The 14,614-nt window shown below is 32.2% G+C and overlaps 1 protein-coding gene across 5 annotated transcripts in view; it reads right to left on the reverse strand.

Annotated features, from left to right (window-relative positions):
- The window catches only part of Kcnh7 (potassium voltage-gated channel subfamily H member 7), a 460,547-nt gene that overhangs the window by 65,005 nt on the left and 380,928 nt on the right, over window positions 1-14,614 (reverse strand). For all 5 annotated transcript variants that reach the window (XM_078017498.1, XM_021729010.3, XM_021728984.3 and 2 more), the window contains one exon: window positions 5,625-6,024. In XM_078017498.1, coding sequence (XP_077873624.1) covers window positions 5,625-6,024 — 400 coding nt within the window. The remainder of the gene's footprint in view (window positions 1-5,624; window positions 6,025-14,614) is intronic.

Genomic DNA, 14,614 nt, shown 5'->3' on the forward strand with positions numbered 1-14,614 from the left:
GGATACTCTACCACTGAGCTAATTCCCAGTTCTTCTAATTATTATTATTATTTTTTTATTTTTAGATAAGGCTTCCTTATGTTGCTCAGGCTGGCTTCAAACTTGAGATTCTCTTGCCTCAGCTTTCTGAGTTGCTGAGATTACAGGTACATGGCACCATACTCAACTCCAGCAACTTGATTATGGTGTGCCTTTATATATTTTATTTACATTTAATCTGTTTAGGACTCATTGAACTTCTTGAATCTATAGTTTATAGATGTTATCTATAAACTATAGGTAGATTGGAAAAAAATCAATCATTATTTTTCTTATTATTTTTCTACTTGCTTCCCTAGTTTTGGGGACTCTACATATACATTTTTTCAAGTACTAGGTATTCTGTTAGTTTTATCATCTCTGTCTGTTCTTTTCCTTTTTTATTTGATTTGCTGCCTGCTTATGGGTCACATTTTTCTGTGTTGTACTATATCGTTTTAATAATAATTCTGGCTGTTATAAAATTAATGTTGATCCATGCTGTATTTTTTCATCCTTTAAAATGTTAGACATTGTTATTATTTACATTTAAATTTATTTAAAAGTTATACATAAACACGTAAAACTGTCATAATGTTCTGATACATGTGTACATTGCATAATGTATAAGTCAGTTCAACTTTATGTGTCTCCTCAAACATTTATCATTTCTTTGTGATTAAAATACTAAAATCCTTTGGTCTAATCTCAATCACTATCTTTAGTGACCCCACTGTCTAATAGCACAACAAAACTTTTTACCCCTATGCAACTGTAACTTTAAAGCCCTTGATTCCATCTCTTTCCACTCCTCCCTACCCTCTTCTATCTCTTTCTATCCTTGTAAACACCATTACACTCTTAATTTCTTTGAGGTCAACTTTTTTTATTTTCTACATATGAGCAAGAACATGCAATTTCTATCTTCTCTTGGCTTATTATACTTAAATATTTTCAGCTCTATCCATGTTACTTTAAATGACAGATTTCATTCTCTTTTAAGGTTGAATTAATTATATTAATGTTTCATATTTACATATATATTCCATATATATACATTATATATATACATATGTTCTATATTTGTTTATCCATTTATCAGTTGATGGACATTTGGGTTATTTCCATTTTCTGAATATTGTGACTAGTGCTATAATAAACATGGGGGTGGGATTTCTTTTTGACAGAACAATTTAATTTCTTTTGGCTATATCTACCCAGGAGTGGGATCATTCGATCATATGGCAGGTTTATTTTTAAGGTTTTTGAGAAACATCCACACTGTTTTCCATAATGATTGTACTAATTTATGTTCCCATGAACATATGCAAGTGTTCCTTTTTCTCTACATCTTTGCCAACACTTATCTTTTTATTTACTTATTTTTGGTACCAGGGACACTCAACCACTGAACCACATCCCCAGCCTTATTTTGTGTTTTATTTAGAGACACAGTTTGACTGAGTTGCTAAGCACCTCAATAAATTGCTGAGGCTGGCTTTGAACTTGCCATCCTCCTGCCTCAGCCTCCTGAGCCACTGGGATAACAGGCATGTGCCACCACACCTGGCAACACTTATTTTTTTTGTTAATAGTTATTCTTATTGGAATGGGATGATTTCTCATTGTGGTTTTGATTTGCATTTCCATGATGATTAGTAATGTTGAGCATTTAAAAATATACCTGTTGGTCATTTGTATGTTTTCTTTTGAAAAATGTGTATTTAGGTCAATATCTGTTTTTAAGAATGGATTATTTATATTTATTTTACTCCTAAGTTTTTTTAGTTTCCTTATATATTTTGGATATTAACCCCTTGTCCCGTTGTCAGATGTATAGTTTGTAAATATTTTCCCACATGCTCTCTCTTCACTCTGTGTTTGTTTCTTTCACTTTGCAGCAGCTTTTAGTTTGATGTAATCCCCTTTACCTATTTTCCCATTATTTTTTTGTGCTGTCATGGTCTTGTCTAAAAATCTCTTGCTCACTAGACGTTGTTCTTGCAGATAGTTAGATAATTTGATGATTGGGTTGTATCTATTGAGGCTTGTTTTTAAAGTTTTGTTTAAGATTTGCCCTGATACTGTGGCATTATTATTTTTCTGAGATTTCTAGTGAATACCCTGGATGTTCAATGGAGGTTTTCTGCTCTGTTTATTTGAATCTTCCAAACCTGGGTGAAACCTAAAAATTGTTCAGATTACTACTTATATATTACTTCGCCTGGCCACGAGGACTTTCATTCCATGTAGTTGTCTTAGTATTTATTAGTACTCAGGTGTATACCCCTGTAGTTTTTTGGAGTTTTACTTTGTCATAGTTGTCTCTGTTTTGTTTCTGTTTTTCTTTTTGTATTGAACACCATAACACCCTAGGCTTCATATCCTGTGATATTGTTTCTTAATTTAGTGATAATTTTGTAGTCTGCTTAGATTTTTTTTTTCCTTTATTGTTCACTGTGGTTCAGAAGGCGTCTATAGGCAGGAAACCAAGGGTAACATGGTGGTATCTTGGTTCTTTCCCTTCTCTCAGGGATTGCACTTCCCTTCTTGGTGCTCAACGTCTGAAAGCATTTACCTTATACATTTTGTTTGGGATTCTGTTTCTTTGCTTTTTTATTTTGTTTATTTGTTTAATAAGGAGGGGTAAGGCTACTCCATCGTACTGGAAGTAGAGAACTCTAGTAACTGTCTTTTACAGTCTAAAACATTGAGAAATTCTCCCAAGATGTTTGTCAAGCAGGTTAGAGATGGAAGACATTTGTTCTTATTTTACTAGTTTATTCGTTTTTTAAAATTAAATATAGACATTGTATTTCTAGTATTTGAATAAAGTATAAATTTATACTATAAATTAGCATAAATACAAATAAGTCAGCATAAATTATATTTACACTTATTAATTTTCACTTTGTTTTTTTATTTTGAATTATATACCCTTTTAAATGAATTATCTGATTCCTGTTTATGTATAGTATACATCAGAAGTGATTAGGTAGTAATTAGATAGTAATTAGGTAGAAGCTTTTAAAATGCATTTACAGGGGCTGGGGTTGTGGCTTAGTGGTAGAGGGCTTGCTGGCATGTGTGAGGCACTAGTTTTGATCCTCAGCACCACATAAAAAATTAATAAATAAAATAAAGGTATTATATTCATCTATAACTAAAAAATATTTTTTAAAAATAAATAAAATGTATTTACATAAATTTAAATTTTTTCATTTGGGTAGATGATAATTTTTAATTTTTATTTTTAAGTTTTCTTGAATTATATTATTGTAATGTGCATAGTTGATTACTTTTTTTCCCAACTTGTCTTCAAATTTTTTTAGTAAAATGACTGAATTTAAATAAGCTCAAGGATTATGAGAGTTAAATCTGATAATCACTATGTTTATAATTAGCACATATACAATATTTTACATTACATTTTCAGTTGCATTTTATTTTTAGGTCAAAATTAGGCTCCCTAATGAGTCTGAGAAGTGTGAAGTATATGCTTGGAGTATGAATTTAGCAAATAGAGGAAACCAAATGGTTTCCTAATCTAGTTCTAGCTAGAAATAGCAGGTACAAATATATCCATGAACATCAAATTGCTCAGCAAATTTCTGACATTCTTCTTATTGCTGAGTTACAAGTCTTAATTTTACCTTTATTTATTTCATAACAGGTCATGATAGATTCCACTGGGAATATCTGTAAGCTTTTTCCTGTGTGACATCAAATTTTACACAATCCCATTTTGATTAAATTATAGAAATGAATCTTTTAATAAAATAAATGATGTTATGTGGATGATGAGTTTATTGTGCTGTATTCAATTTAACAAGAGTGTTTTCTCTTAAAAGATGAAATTTATCTGCAGGAAACATGGAATTTTTAAGTGATCAATAGAAATAATCTGATCCTATATTGATAAAAGCTAGAAAAGGGAACAAAGGAAGGAAAGAATAAAGCAGGGGAGAGAAGGAAGAGAAGGGTAGAGAGGAGAGAGAGAGAGAGAGAGAGAGAGAGAGAGAGAGAGAGAGAGAGAGAGAAAGCAAACTGTTCATACTTTCTTGATTAGGGATTAGAGATTAGATATGGACCAATTGATAAACTGAGCTTTCTTTAATTTAAAATAGTTTACAAAATAAATATCACCACATACTTATCTAATCCTCACTGTGGTGAGGATCACTAAATGGTGAACTGGCTACACTTTGCTGTACTTATAAACTTTTTTTTTGAAAATTCTAAATTTCTAAATAGAGATTCTGTTTTATTAAAAACATCATTATATATATTTTTTCTATACAAAATTTGAGAATAAACCTTTTTCTTTTCCTTGCTTGCTACTTATGCCACTAAAGTTTAAAACAAATGTAAAGTTTATTCTAGTCATTACAATCATGAAATGCTTTAATTGTATTTGCCTGGGGAAACTCAATCTGCCTGGATATAAATTTCTAATTTTTCTAGTAGACTCCACTTCCAATTTCTTCTGGATATACTGTTACTTCTGTGGTTGCAGTCAAAGCTTGGACTGAATTTGTAGAGTATCTAAAGAGTGTTTAAATCTATTATTTTCTTATTCAAATGTTATTAAGATAAAAATGCCAAACGAGTATGCACATATATATGCAAATTACAATTTCTATAAAGTAGACAATAAAGTGGGAGAATCTATTTAAGTTTCAGAAATAGGTCTTATTTGAATATATTTCAGTAGTCAGTAGGTTGATGTTTAAAAATTGAACATCAGAACTCTTTTCAACTTTGTATGTAATCTAAATATGATACTCTTCTTGAAGATGTACAAATCAATCATATTTTTGCTAATTACTGCTTGCTATCATCAAGGTTACCTTTATGGTTCCACAGGAATAATTCTTGAAAATATTAACATTAATCTCACTTCATCATAATCTAAGTTTCTTTTTTATTCCAAAGAATATATGTAATAAATGATGCTCAATATAAACTCATTACAGGGTAAAGAGCAATTAATTAGCTCTTGGAGTAATGTCATAGGAAAATGGATTTTTTGTCAATGTCGGGAGAAAATTTATGTATATATATACATATACAAGTATATATGTGTTGTATATGTATGTATATATACATAAAGGTGTTTGAAAATTAATTTACATTATAATTATAGTGATGACATATGGAAATACCCACATATCTATGATATATACGGTTCTATCTATATCCATCTATAATTATCTCTATATCTGTCCATCCACCTATCTATATCTATAGTATTACTATAATCTGGCCTAAGCTTGAAATAGAAAATACCTATTAACAATAAATAATGAAGACCTTTTTTAAAATAATATATAGCAACAAGAGTGAACTGCAAGTTTCAGTTTCTGAATCCCAAGACCCATGTCACTCCAATTTTATGCCCATGATTTCTTGAGGTCCAGAAAAGCCTTTATGTGTATTTCACTTCACAGAAAGAATCAGATTCAACAGAATACAGTACCCATGTATGTAACTCCATTATCTTCATACTTGTCTATAGTTTTTTTTTTTACTCTCAATGTTCTAGAGATTATCAATTTTGTGGTATTATTTTATCCTAACAGATAGCAAAAGAGAAATCTACTTACAGCCAATCAACATGACACAAATTGAAAAGATTTTCTCCGAATTGGTGTTAGGAGACACATTTCCAAATCCTACACTGGTTAAACTGCTGAAGGTAAAATAAAGTGCTGTGACGTATTTGTCTTTAATGGATGGTCCAGAACTTGAGTCACTGTCATTGTAACGTTTCCCAATTTGTTGTCCTAAGGAATCCAACCATCCAATTTTGTCAGTCAGATATGGCCTTTCTACATTCCCAATTGCATACCAAATGCAAGCCAGCCAGTGAGCAATCAGGGCAAATATGCACATTAAGAGCATTAGAACAGCAGCGCCATATTCTGAATATCGATCCAGTTTCCTGGCCACTCTCACAAGACGAAGGAGCCGAGCAGTCTTCAAAAGACCAATTAATGTGGTTGTCTGTTGGAAATAAATGTGTATGGTTAGAAACAGTTGATAAGCAAGTCAAAGTACGTTTAGGTAAGGTAGAGTTGCTAGAAACAGGTTAAAATGATATGGTAGCATTGAGAACAACTCTTATGTTTGAATTAAATGTTAAGGTTAGTTCAATTTTAAAAAGTTTTAAACCTGCATTGGAAAATGCTTTGAACATATGGCAGTTTATTTCACTATCTACCCATGTAAGATTTGTGGGACAGATAATCTATCTTGTTTTAAACCCCAAACAAGTACTTTGTCTATAATGTGTATTCAGTAAATCATTCATTCACCAACAAACATCCCAGTGCTCCTGCCTACCCCAAACCACACACCAGGACTGTAGTGTTGAACAGGAGGAATGCCCACTTTTCTAACAGACATATTTAGTAGACACAGTGTCTTCTTTAATAGAAAGAAACTAGGTCATTTTATGAGATAAAGACCTAGTTTATTTATTGGGCAAAATAGATATTTTAAAAAAAAAATTTCACAGAGTAAAAAGTGCAAAGAGGACATTAAACAGAATACCATGACACAGTATAATATTAGAGGGGGTGTTCAGGGGCATGGGTTGTGGCTGAGATTACTTCAGACAGAAAGATCAAGAAAGGCTGTGCTGAGGGCTGACAGTTGAACTGAGAAAGACCTGAATAATGAAAAGGAGCCAGTCAAGCTCCCTCTTTCTGTAACTGCTGGAACACTTATTGGATAATTGCATGCATTAATTACACTCTATATTTAAATGCATTTTTTCCTTCCTAAATGTGTTAAATGGATAAATTGTTTCTTGATATGCCAAGGGTATTATGATTATATTTTGCTTTGGAGTATGATATCTGTAACTAATTGCATGATTATTACTGACCAGGTATCTAATGATAGGATACTTTTATATAATAACAGGATACTTAACTGGTTGTTTGGACTTGAAATCTGATAAGTACAAATTACAAGTTCATTTCTTAGGTTTCTTAAATAATGTCAACTATAAGTACTATATAATTCACAGGGCATATAATTATTCCATAGTTACATGGTATTTACCAATCAATTATTGAGTCATTTTATCTGTTCATTGTTGGTGTTTATTTTACAAAGTAATCCAACTGTGTTAAGAATAGTTATATCTTAATTGAAGAAATAGCACATGAAATAACTATTGCCCCTTATCTATTAATAAGGACTAGGTAAAAAAAAGAACATTAATGTCAAAGAAAAGAAAACTTTTTACTAAAATGTTAGAGTATATACTGTAATATTTTTCCCTTGTACCATGGTGGTAATAAGGGAAGGCATTAATTGTTTTAAAAATAATCTTGAAAGTCTTTAAAAGTCAGAAGAATTTGTGTAGTTGAGATAGGGCTACCATAACTAGAATTGGTCTATTTTCAGGTTTAGTGGTATAGAGATGTGAGTCTTTTCTGTTCCCAATGCTGTGTTATAGTTTTCAGAGTGTAATGAAAAAAATAGGTTTTTTTTCTTCTTGACAGATTTAAAAGCATATATCCTTACCATGATTGATGGATAGTTCAAGGTCATTTTATTATTATTTTTCTTCCTTTTTTTTTTTTTGGTACTGGGGATTGAACTCAGGGGTACTCAACCACTGAGCTACATCCCCAGCCCTATTGTGTATTTTAATTAGACACAGGGTCTCATTGAGTTTCTTAGCACCCCCCTGCAATTGTTGAGGCTGACTTTGAATTCCTGATTCTCCTGCCTCAGCCTCCCCAGTTGCTGGGATTAAAGGTATGAGCCACCATGCCCAGTTTTAGTCTCCACTATTTGTATGGGCAATATTTTAGTTTTAATAGGTATGTGCTAGGGGACCTTTGAATGGACAAACTTATGATTGAACTCTGTTTTTGTATCAATATGTCACTTTGCATAAGTTATTTATTTAGTCCCAAGCTTCAGTTTCTTCATCTGTAAATTAGAATAAAAATGTCTAATAATGGAGTTGCAGATAAGACCCAATAAATGGTCACTCTTCATGTCTCTCTTTAAATACCTCTTACATTTTTGTGTGACAATGTAACAAATACCTTGGCCTTATTTCTATTTTTATTAAGTTCTGCTAATACCTTTGAGAATTCTTTGCTAGTGACAGTTTTGTAGAGCACTGCTTATAGACAATGCTTAGAGTTGCAATAATTATTTTCTTCTTCTTTCTATCCAAATATTTCTCTAAAGACTTAAGGTATCTTGCCCCATGTTACAGAATGGAGAGAATCAACTGTATCCAAATTTAAGACAGAGTAGACAAAGGTATTATCATTCTCTTCTTGCTGAGTTAGGCACTATTAGATCTCATTTTTAGTACAATGTACTCTATTTATACTGCCTGCAAGTGAAAAGTGGGTCCAATAACTTCCTCATAATATTATGTTAACATCAGAATTGAAATGATTTCAAAATGAATGGTTATCCTGCAGCATACCTAATTACATGAAATATCCAGATATGGTATAGAAATCTATCTTTGTGGTTTTTAAATTTCTGGCAATATAACAGATGAAACTATCTACAAACCCACTCACAACCATTTGAAAAGAGAAGCAATAAAGAATTTTCTCTTAGATGTTATTTATTGAGCTTTTTACTGGTATTAGAATATTTTTTGCTAATTTTTACTCTTGATAGAGACTTTGAAAGCATAAAAGCTCAACAAATGGTAAAGTGTTATTATTTTTATAAAATAAAAACACATACTGAAATTATAAGATATAAAAAAGGTAATTCATTTTCAAAGAAAGGTACTTTGTTAGTAAGGGGGACAAAAGGAACCTTATCACTTCCAGTCCACACCTTACCAGTACCAGATCAACCTGAGAATTCATTTATTGTGATTGAATATTTCAGACTCTTTTTGCCAGATGTCACAGCAAAGAAAGTTTTCTTTAGACTTTTATTTTTAACAAATTTTGACATCATTTTTTTTGTTTTTAAAATGTCTCTTCTTTCCGAAGTTAAATAATTCATATTTTTTTGTTGGTAAATGAATATCATCCAATCTGAACTTGAAAACATATCTACATCTACTGTTTATTAAAAGCCCCAGGTACCTTCTTATACTGAGGTAGAATTTAGTTTTCTTTATTGAAGTATTTAACTTTCTTAAATATATATACAATTATAGTTTTTAAATCCATTAGATCCTAGATTCATATTTAAAATATCTGTCAATATTTTTTACTAGACATTCTACAATAAATCAGGCAATATTCTGTCTTAATACCAGTGGAATTCTTTTTGAAGGCCTGAAATTAGAAAATTTTTTATCAGCATTAAACATCTTGCTACTGAAGAATAAATTTGGTTACAATTAAATCAGAAAGTGTCATCAACAAGAGAAAATCTTACGTTCAAGAATTTTAAAAAATAATTTTACTTTATTTTTTGTAAGCATTTGCAAGAATCTTACATTTAAAATATTTATCACAGAGACTCTCTAAAACCTTTGCCTATAGGTAAGTGATGTGATTATTATTTTATAAGTAAGGAACCAAAGTATATGTTCTTTGGTTTCATCCACAGGGCTGACAAAATAAATCATCAATGAAACCTTCTGCTTAATTCATCATTCATCTTGTTTGTAAGAAAATATTAATGTGCAAATAGGGAAATAGTAACACAAGTAATAAATTTCATGATTCCACACTCACTTTTCTTTTATAGCTTTGCATTTATATACATCGTTCAACGAATTATTCAATAAAACTCAGTAATATTAAAGCTAGTTTGTAGTCCTTTGTTATCTTGTCTACAATCATTTCAATATTTTCAATAACCCATTACTAACACAAAGAGAGATATTTTGAATATGTATAAGACGTTGGGAATTACCTAGTGTGCCATTTCTTTATTCACAACAAACCTCATATTTACTTCCAAAAATTATGAATTTTATGGGGAATCCTGGGAATTGAACCAGAGGAAACTTACCCCCAATTCTTTTTATATTTATTTTGAGACAGGGTCTTTCAGGCTGGCCTCCAACTTCTGACTCTCCTTCCTCAGCCTTTGGAGTCCCTGGAATTACAGGTGTGTGCACCACACCCAGGCAAACTATGGTTTTTAAAGAGGAGATACAACCCCACTGAAAATTTCTTCCCATATTTAACTATATTTATAACTGAGATACTTGGCTTTATATTGTTTGTATAATTAGCATTCTATTATATATTGCAATTTGAATTTGCCTTCTCTTCCTTTACGGTGACATGGAAAACTGGTCATCAAATGATTCTAAATCATAGTAGGCAAATGTTACATCAAATAAACAAGTATAGCCAGGCAGGATGGTGCACTCCTGTAATCCAGCAGCTTGGGAGGCTGAGGCAGGAGGATCATGAGTTTAAAGCCAGCCTCAGCAAAAGTGAGGTGCTAAGCAACTCAGTGAGACCCTGCCTCTAAATAAAATACAAGATAGAGCTGGGGATATGCCTCAATGGTCAGGTGTCCCTGAGTTCAATCCCTGGGACCCAATAAACAAATATGTATAAATGCTATATCTTTAAAATGGGAATTTGACTTTATCCAGATAAAATCTGTTTCTAAACAGATACCTGCTGAAATTTTCCACATATTCATTCCAAAATTTATCAGACTAATGATCCAAACATATTAATAGGAACAGAAATTATTTTCAATTGATATTTTTTCCCTCAAAGAGCTTTGTAGATACTTAGGTTTCTAAGACCTTTTTTTTTTTTGCATTCACAATTCATGAATATAACAGTAAAGTCTGAAAGAAGAGAGGTCAACAAAAGAAGGAATTAATTACAAGAATCCTAATTTTAGGGAAGGCAGAAGCTAATGAAAAATGTAACTAAGTACAGTTCTATAGCTTCTGAGTGTTAATGTCTTAGAAACTAAGGTCTGTCACAAAAAGCTAAATGTGAGAAAATCTGAGGTAGTCCATCGAAGTTGACTTTCTGAAGATGGAGGCAATAACATTATTACTTCTCATTAATGATATTAAGGTAGTTTGCTAAGGTGGCATGATGTCTGATATTATAAAACTAGAAAATACAGAATCATTTCCCTTTCTGAATGGCATGAACATCAGACAATATTAGTGATATAGGCAAACACAGTTATTGCCAATATTCATTTTCTTCAACATGTTTTTAGCATTATATATAGAAGATCCTTTACTTTAGCAAATTTGAATTTGCTTAAAGTGTTAAATGGTTATTATGAAAAATATAAGCAATCATGCTACATCTTCTTTAGTAACAAATGTATATGTCTCATTATAGTTTTAGCATTAGATATGTTTTATACACAAAATTATTTGGATAAAAATTCAGTTCTTTAATGTTGGTATAAATAAAACAACAGTGTTACAGTAGTTTAACATTTGGTGGAATTGGAAGAAAGACATTAATATTAATTGGCGTTGACAAAGTTACTTTTTCAAAGTTAATCCACAATGTTATAATGCATCAAGGAAAACATTTGGATAATCCAGCTAACATTAAGCAATTAAGAAATCATCCCTATTATAATTTCCAATCCTTTATGTATTTTTGCATTAATTTCACAGAGATGTTCACCTCAGAACACACAGGAGAACTTTGTCATCCCAGGGATTGCCACCAGATCTTATACATCCAAATGACAGAATAATTTCTGCCACCTAAAAATTAGGTAAGTTTCAAGATTTTCCTTCAGATCTACCAAATATGAATCTCCAGACTTTGAAAAGACCCACACAAAAGTTGGTGCCTGCTCCTGGTATAGAAACAATGACTCAAATCAACTTTTGCCAGGATTATATCTGATTTTTCATTTAATGAATCTCATTTTTCAATACTCACATGTATATCTTTGTGCTTGCTCCTGGGGTGCCTGACTTGCCTACAAACCATCTATCTTTACTTAGATGACTGAGTAATCAGCATCTCAAACCTAAGACTGCCAAAACAGAAATTTGTCTGCCACAACACACCTTTTTCTCCTCAGATGTTTTGTCATTGTTGTTTTGTGATGCTGGGGCCTCCCATATGCTGAGCAGTTGCCTTACAACTAAGCTACATCCCTGGCCTCTCCCCAGGATTTTATCCATCTGGATAAATGAGTTACCATCTATAAAAATGGATTAAGTAACTCCTTTGTTTCCCCTCTCTTTAGGTTTTCAACAAGAATAAGTGAACAATAAAAACATCTTTGAACTACCCCAATTCTGCTTTTTCTCATATTCTCTCATACAATTTATCTACCAACAAATCTTGACAGCCTACTTTAAAAATGTATTCACATTTACTGACTTCTCTCCATCTCTGTTAGCACCATGTTGTGGTGTCCCTTCTACATTGCAGCAAGGGCTTTAATCTGATTCTCCTGCTCTTCTCCTGGCTTTGCCATATGCAGACAAAAGCCTGCACAATCTTTCCAAGTGTCAATCAATGTTATGTCTGTTCCAAAGTTCCAAAGACTCTCACTGCAGCCACAATAAACAAACCCCATGACCCCATGTGATTTTGTTCCTATCTAATCATCTTGAGATCTTAGCACCTTACTGCAGTTCAGCCTGCCTGTGGCCTTCTTTCTATTCCTTTAACATCTCAAGCCTATTTCCCAATTGGGCCATTTTCACAAGTGTTTCTTTCTGTTTGAAATGTTTTACATAGTAGTTTCATGGGACTGGATCAAGTATCAAATGATACTTCCTCCATGGCTTTACCATTAGCCAACCACCCAAGACATTTCTTATCAGTCTTTTTTTTTAATTTACTCTTTTTTGAAATCATCTTGCACAGTTATTTATTGGTTTATGTATTATTGGTCTTCTGCTCTCTGCCAGGCCCCACCTCCTCTTCTCCAGTCCAAGAATCTAAATTCTTAGAGAACAGTCTTTGTGTTGTCTAAAGAGCCAAACCTAGGAAAGTGTCTATAATTTTGATGGGTGGTTAATAAATATTTGCTGAATGAGTAAATATTATGTTGCGAAACAGGAGTAGTACATAAAATAGGATAAGTCACTTAACAAGTCTGAGTTTCAATGGCTTCACTTGTAAAATGGGAATAATAGTGCTTTAATGCCATAGGCTAGAGACTGAATTAGATAATTTCTTGTGGTTACTTCTAGTTCTAAGATCTACATTGGTAGTGAGACTGTATTTTAATTTGGTAGTAATATGTATGATCAGAATTTGTCAGAATATTTTAAAATTCAGACTTTAAAATGTAAAAGACAGGAACACCTTAAACCCCATTCCGCCTCTAAGCTTATCTATAAAAGCACTACCTGTGACAGTTTAACCTCTTGAACAACAAGAAAGAGTGTCCCTCAGGCTCGAGTCCCCACATAAACTTCAAATTCCCTCCAGTCTCACATTCTCAGGCATCTTCAGTAGCCTTGCTGTCAATATTTAATACTCTCTCCACCATTGCTCTTTCTTTTTAGTGGATAAATATCTTAGGGGGAAAAAAAAACCCAAGACTCAAAATACAATAAGCCTTTCCTTCACCATGTGCAGCCTTCCAGTATTGGGATTCTCCTCTGATTTGTTAGATTCTGGCAAGAAGGGGCTCTGTTATTGTTATTTCTTGAAGCCACTTCAGTTTGGCATTGTAGCCAATATTGCACCTAATTAATAATATCATTACTGCATACCCGACTCAATGATTTACTTTCAGCCCCTCTTGTACCTTTTATCTTTACCATATTTGACACAATCCTCTTGATTTTTTTCTTAATTTGCTAATATAATGAGGTAGGTGGAAATCCTGTAATGTCTGCAATAGTCTCCAACAATAACAGAAATTGTCCATGTGCTATGTAACTTTTCAGTGTCCTACCCGTCGTTTGTATATGCAAAAACCAAACTTAGTCATCCATCCTTGAAACTTGGTTTTAAATATAAGAAGAAATTTACCTTGGTGCATTTTAATATTCATTAAACTTTCCAGGAATTTAGCTACCATGTAAATTGAGAGATGACTAGCTTATTCTATTTGAATCTTGACTAAGACTGGTTTACTGCCTCATAAAGTGATTTCTTCAATGACAGCAGGTTTTGTGGTAGTTGTGTACTACATCATATCATCAGTCCACATGTGTGCTTGTCACAGTTGCAGAGTTCTGGGCTGTATATGGGACAATATACACCTATCCATATGCATACATGTAACCGTAGGCACAAATTTTCAATCCTTACTGGATGCAAATATAAAGAAAAATACAATAATATTCAGTTGAATATTGATTTTTTTAAATACAAGCTTACTCATTAAATCTATGTAAAAGCTCCTGAGAACTTCATTATATTATTTAATGTATACATGCCCAAGGCATTTACATACTCAAAAAGATATTATTTTGTTACAGATAATATTCCTTTTATTCTCTTTTATTAAGGGTAGGTCATTAACTATCATACCTGTAAACTAGGCATGTAACTATTATAGGTGATTTTATTTAACAATAAAGGGTGCATTATAAAATGTTTGTTATTGAATGTACATGTTAGGTCTGATAGGGTTGGGAAATTTTATAGGTCCATGCTTCTAATGGGTTTCCCCTCTAACTAGAATGATCCTTCTATACCCTTTCCTACTG

Source organism: Ictidomys tridecemlineatus, chromosome 7, assembly GCF_052094955.1.
Source record: "Ictidomys tridecemlineatus isolate mIctTri1 chromosome 7, mIctTri1.hap1, whole genome shotgun sequence".
Lineage (NCBI taxonomy): Eukaryota > Metazoa > Chordata > Mammalia > Rodentia > Sciuridae > Ictidomys > Ictidomys tridecemlineatus.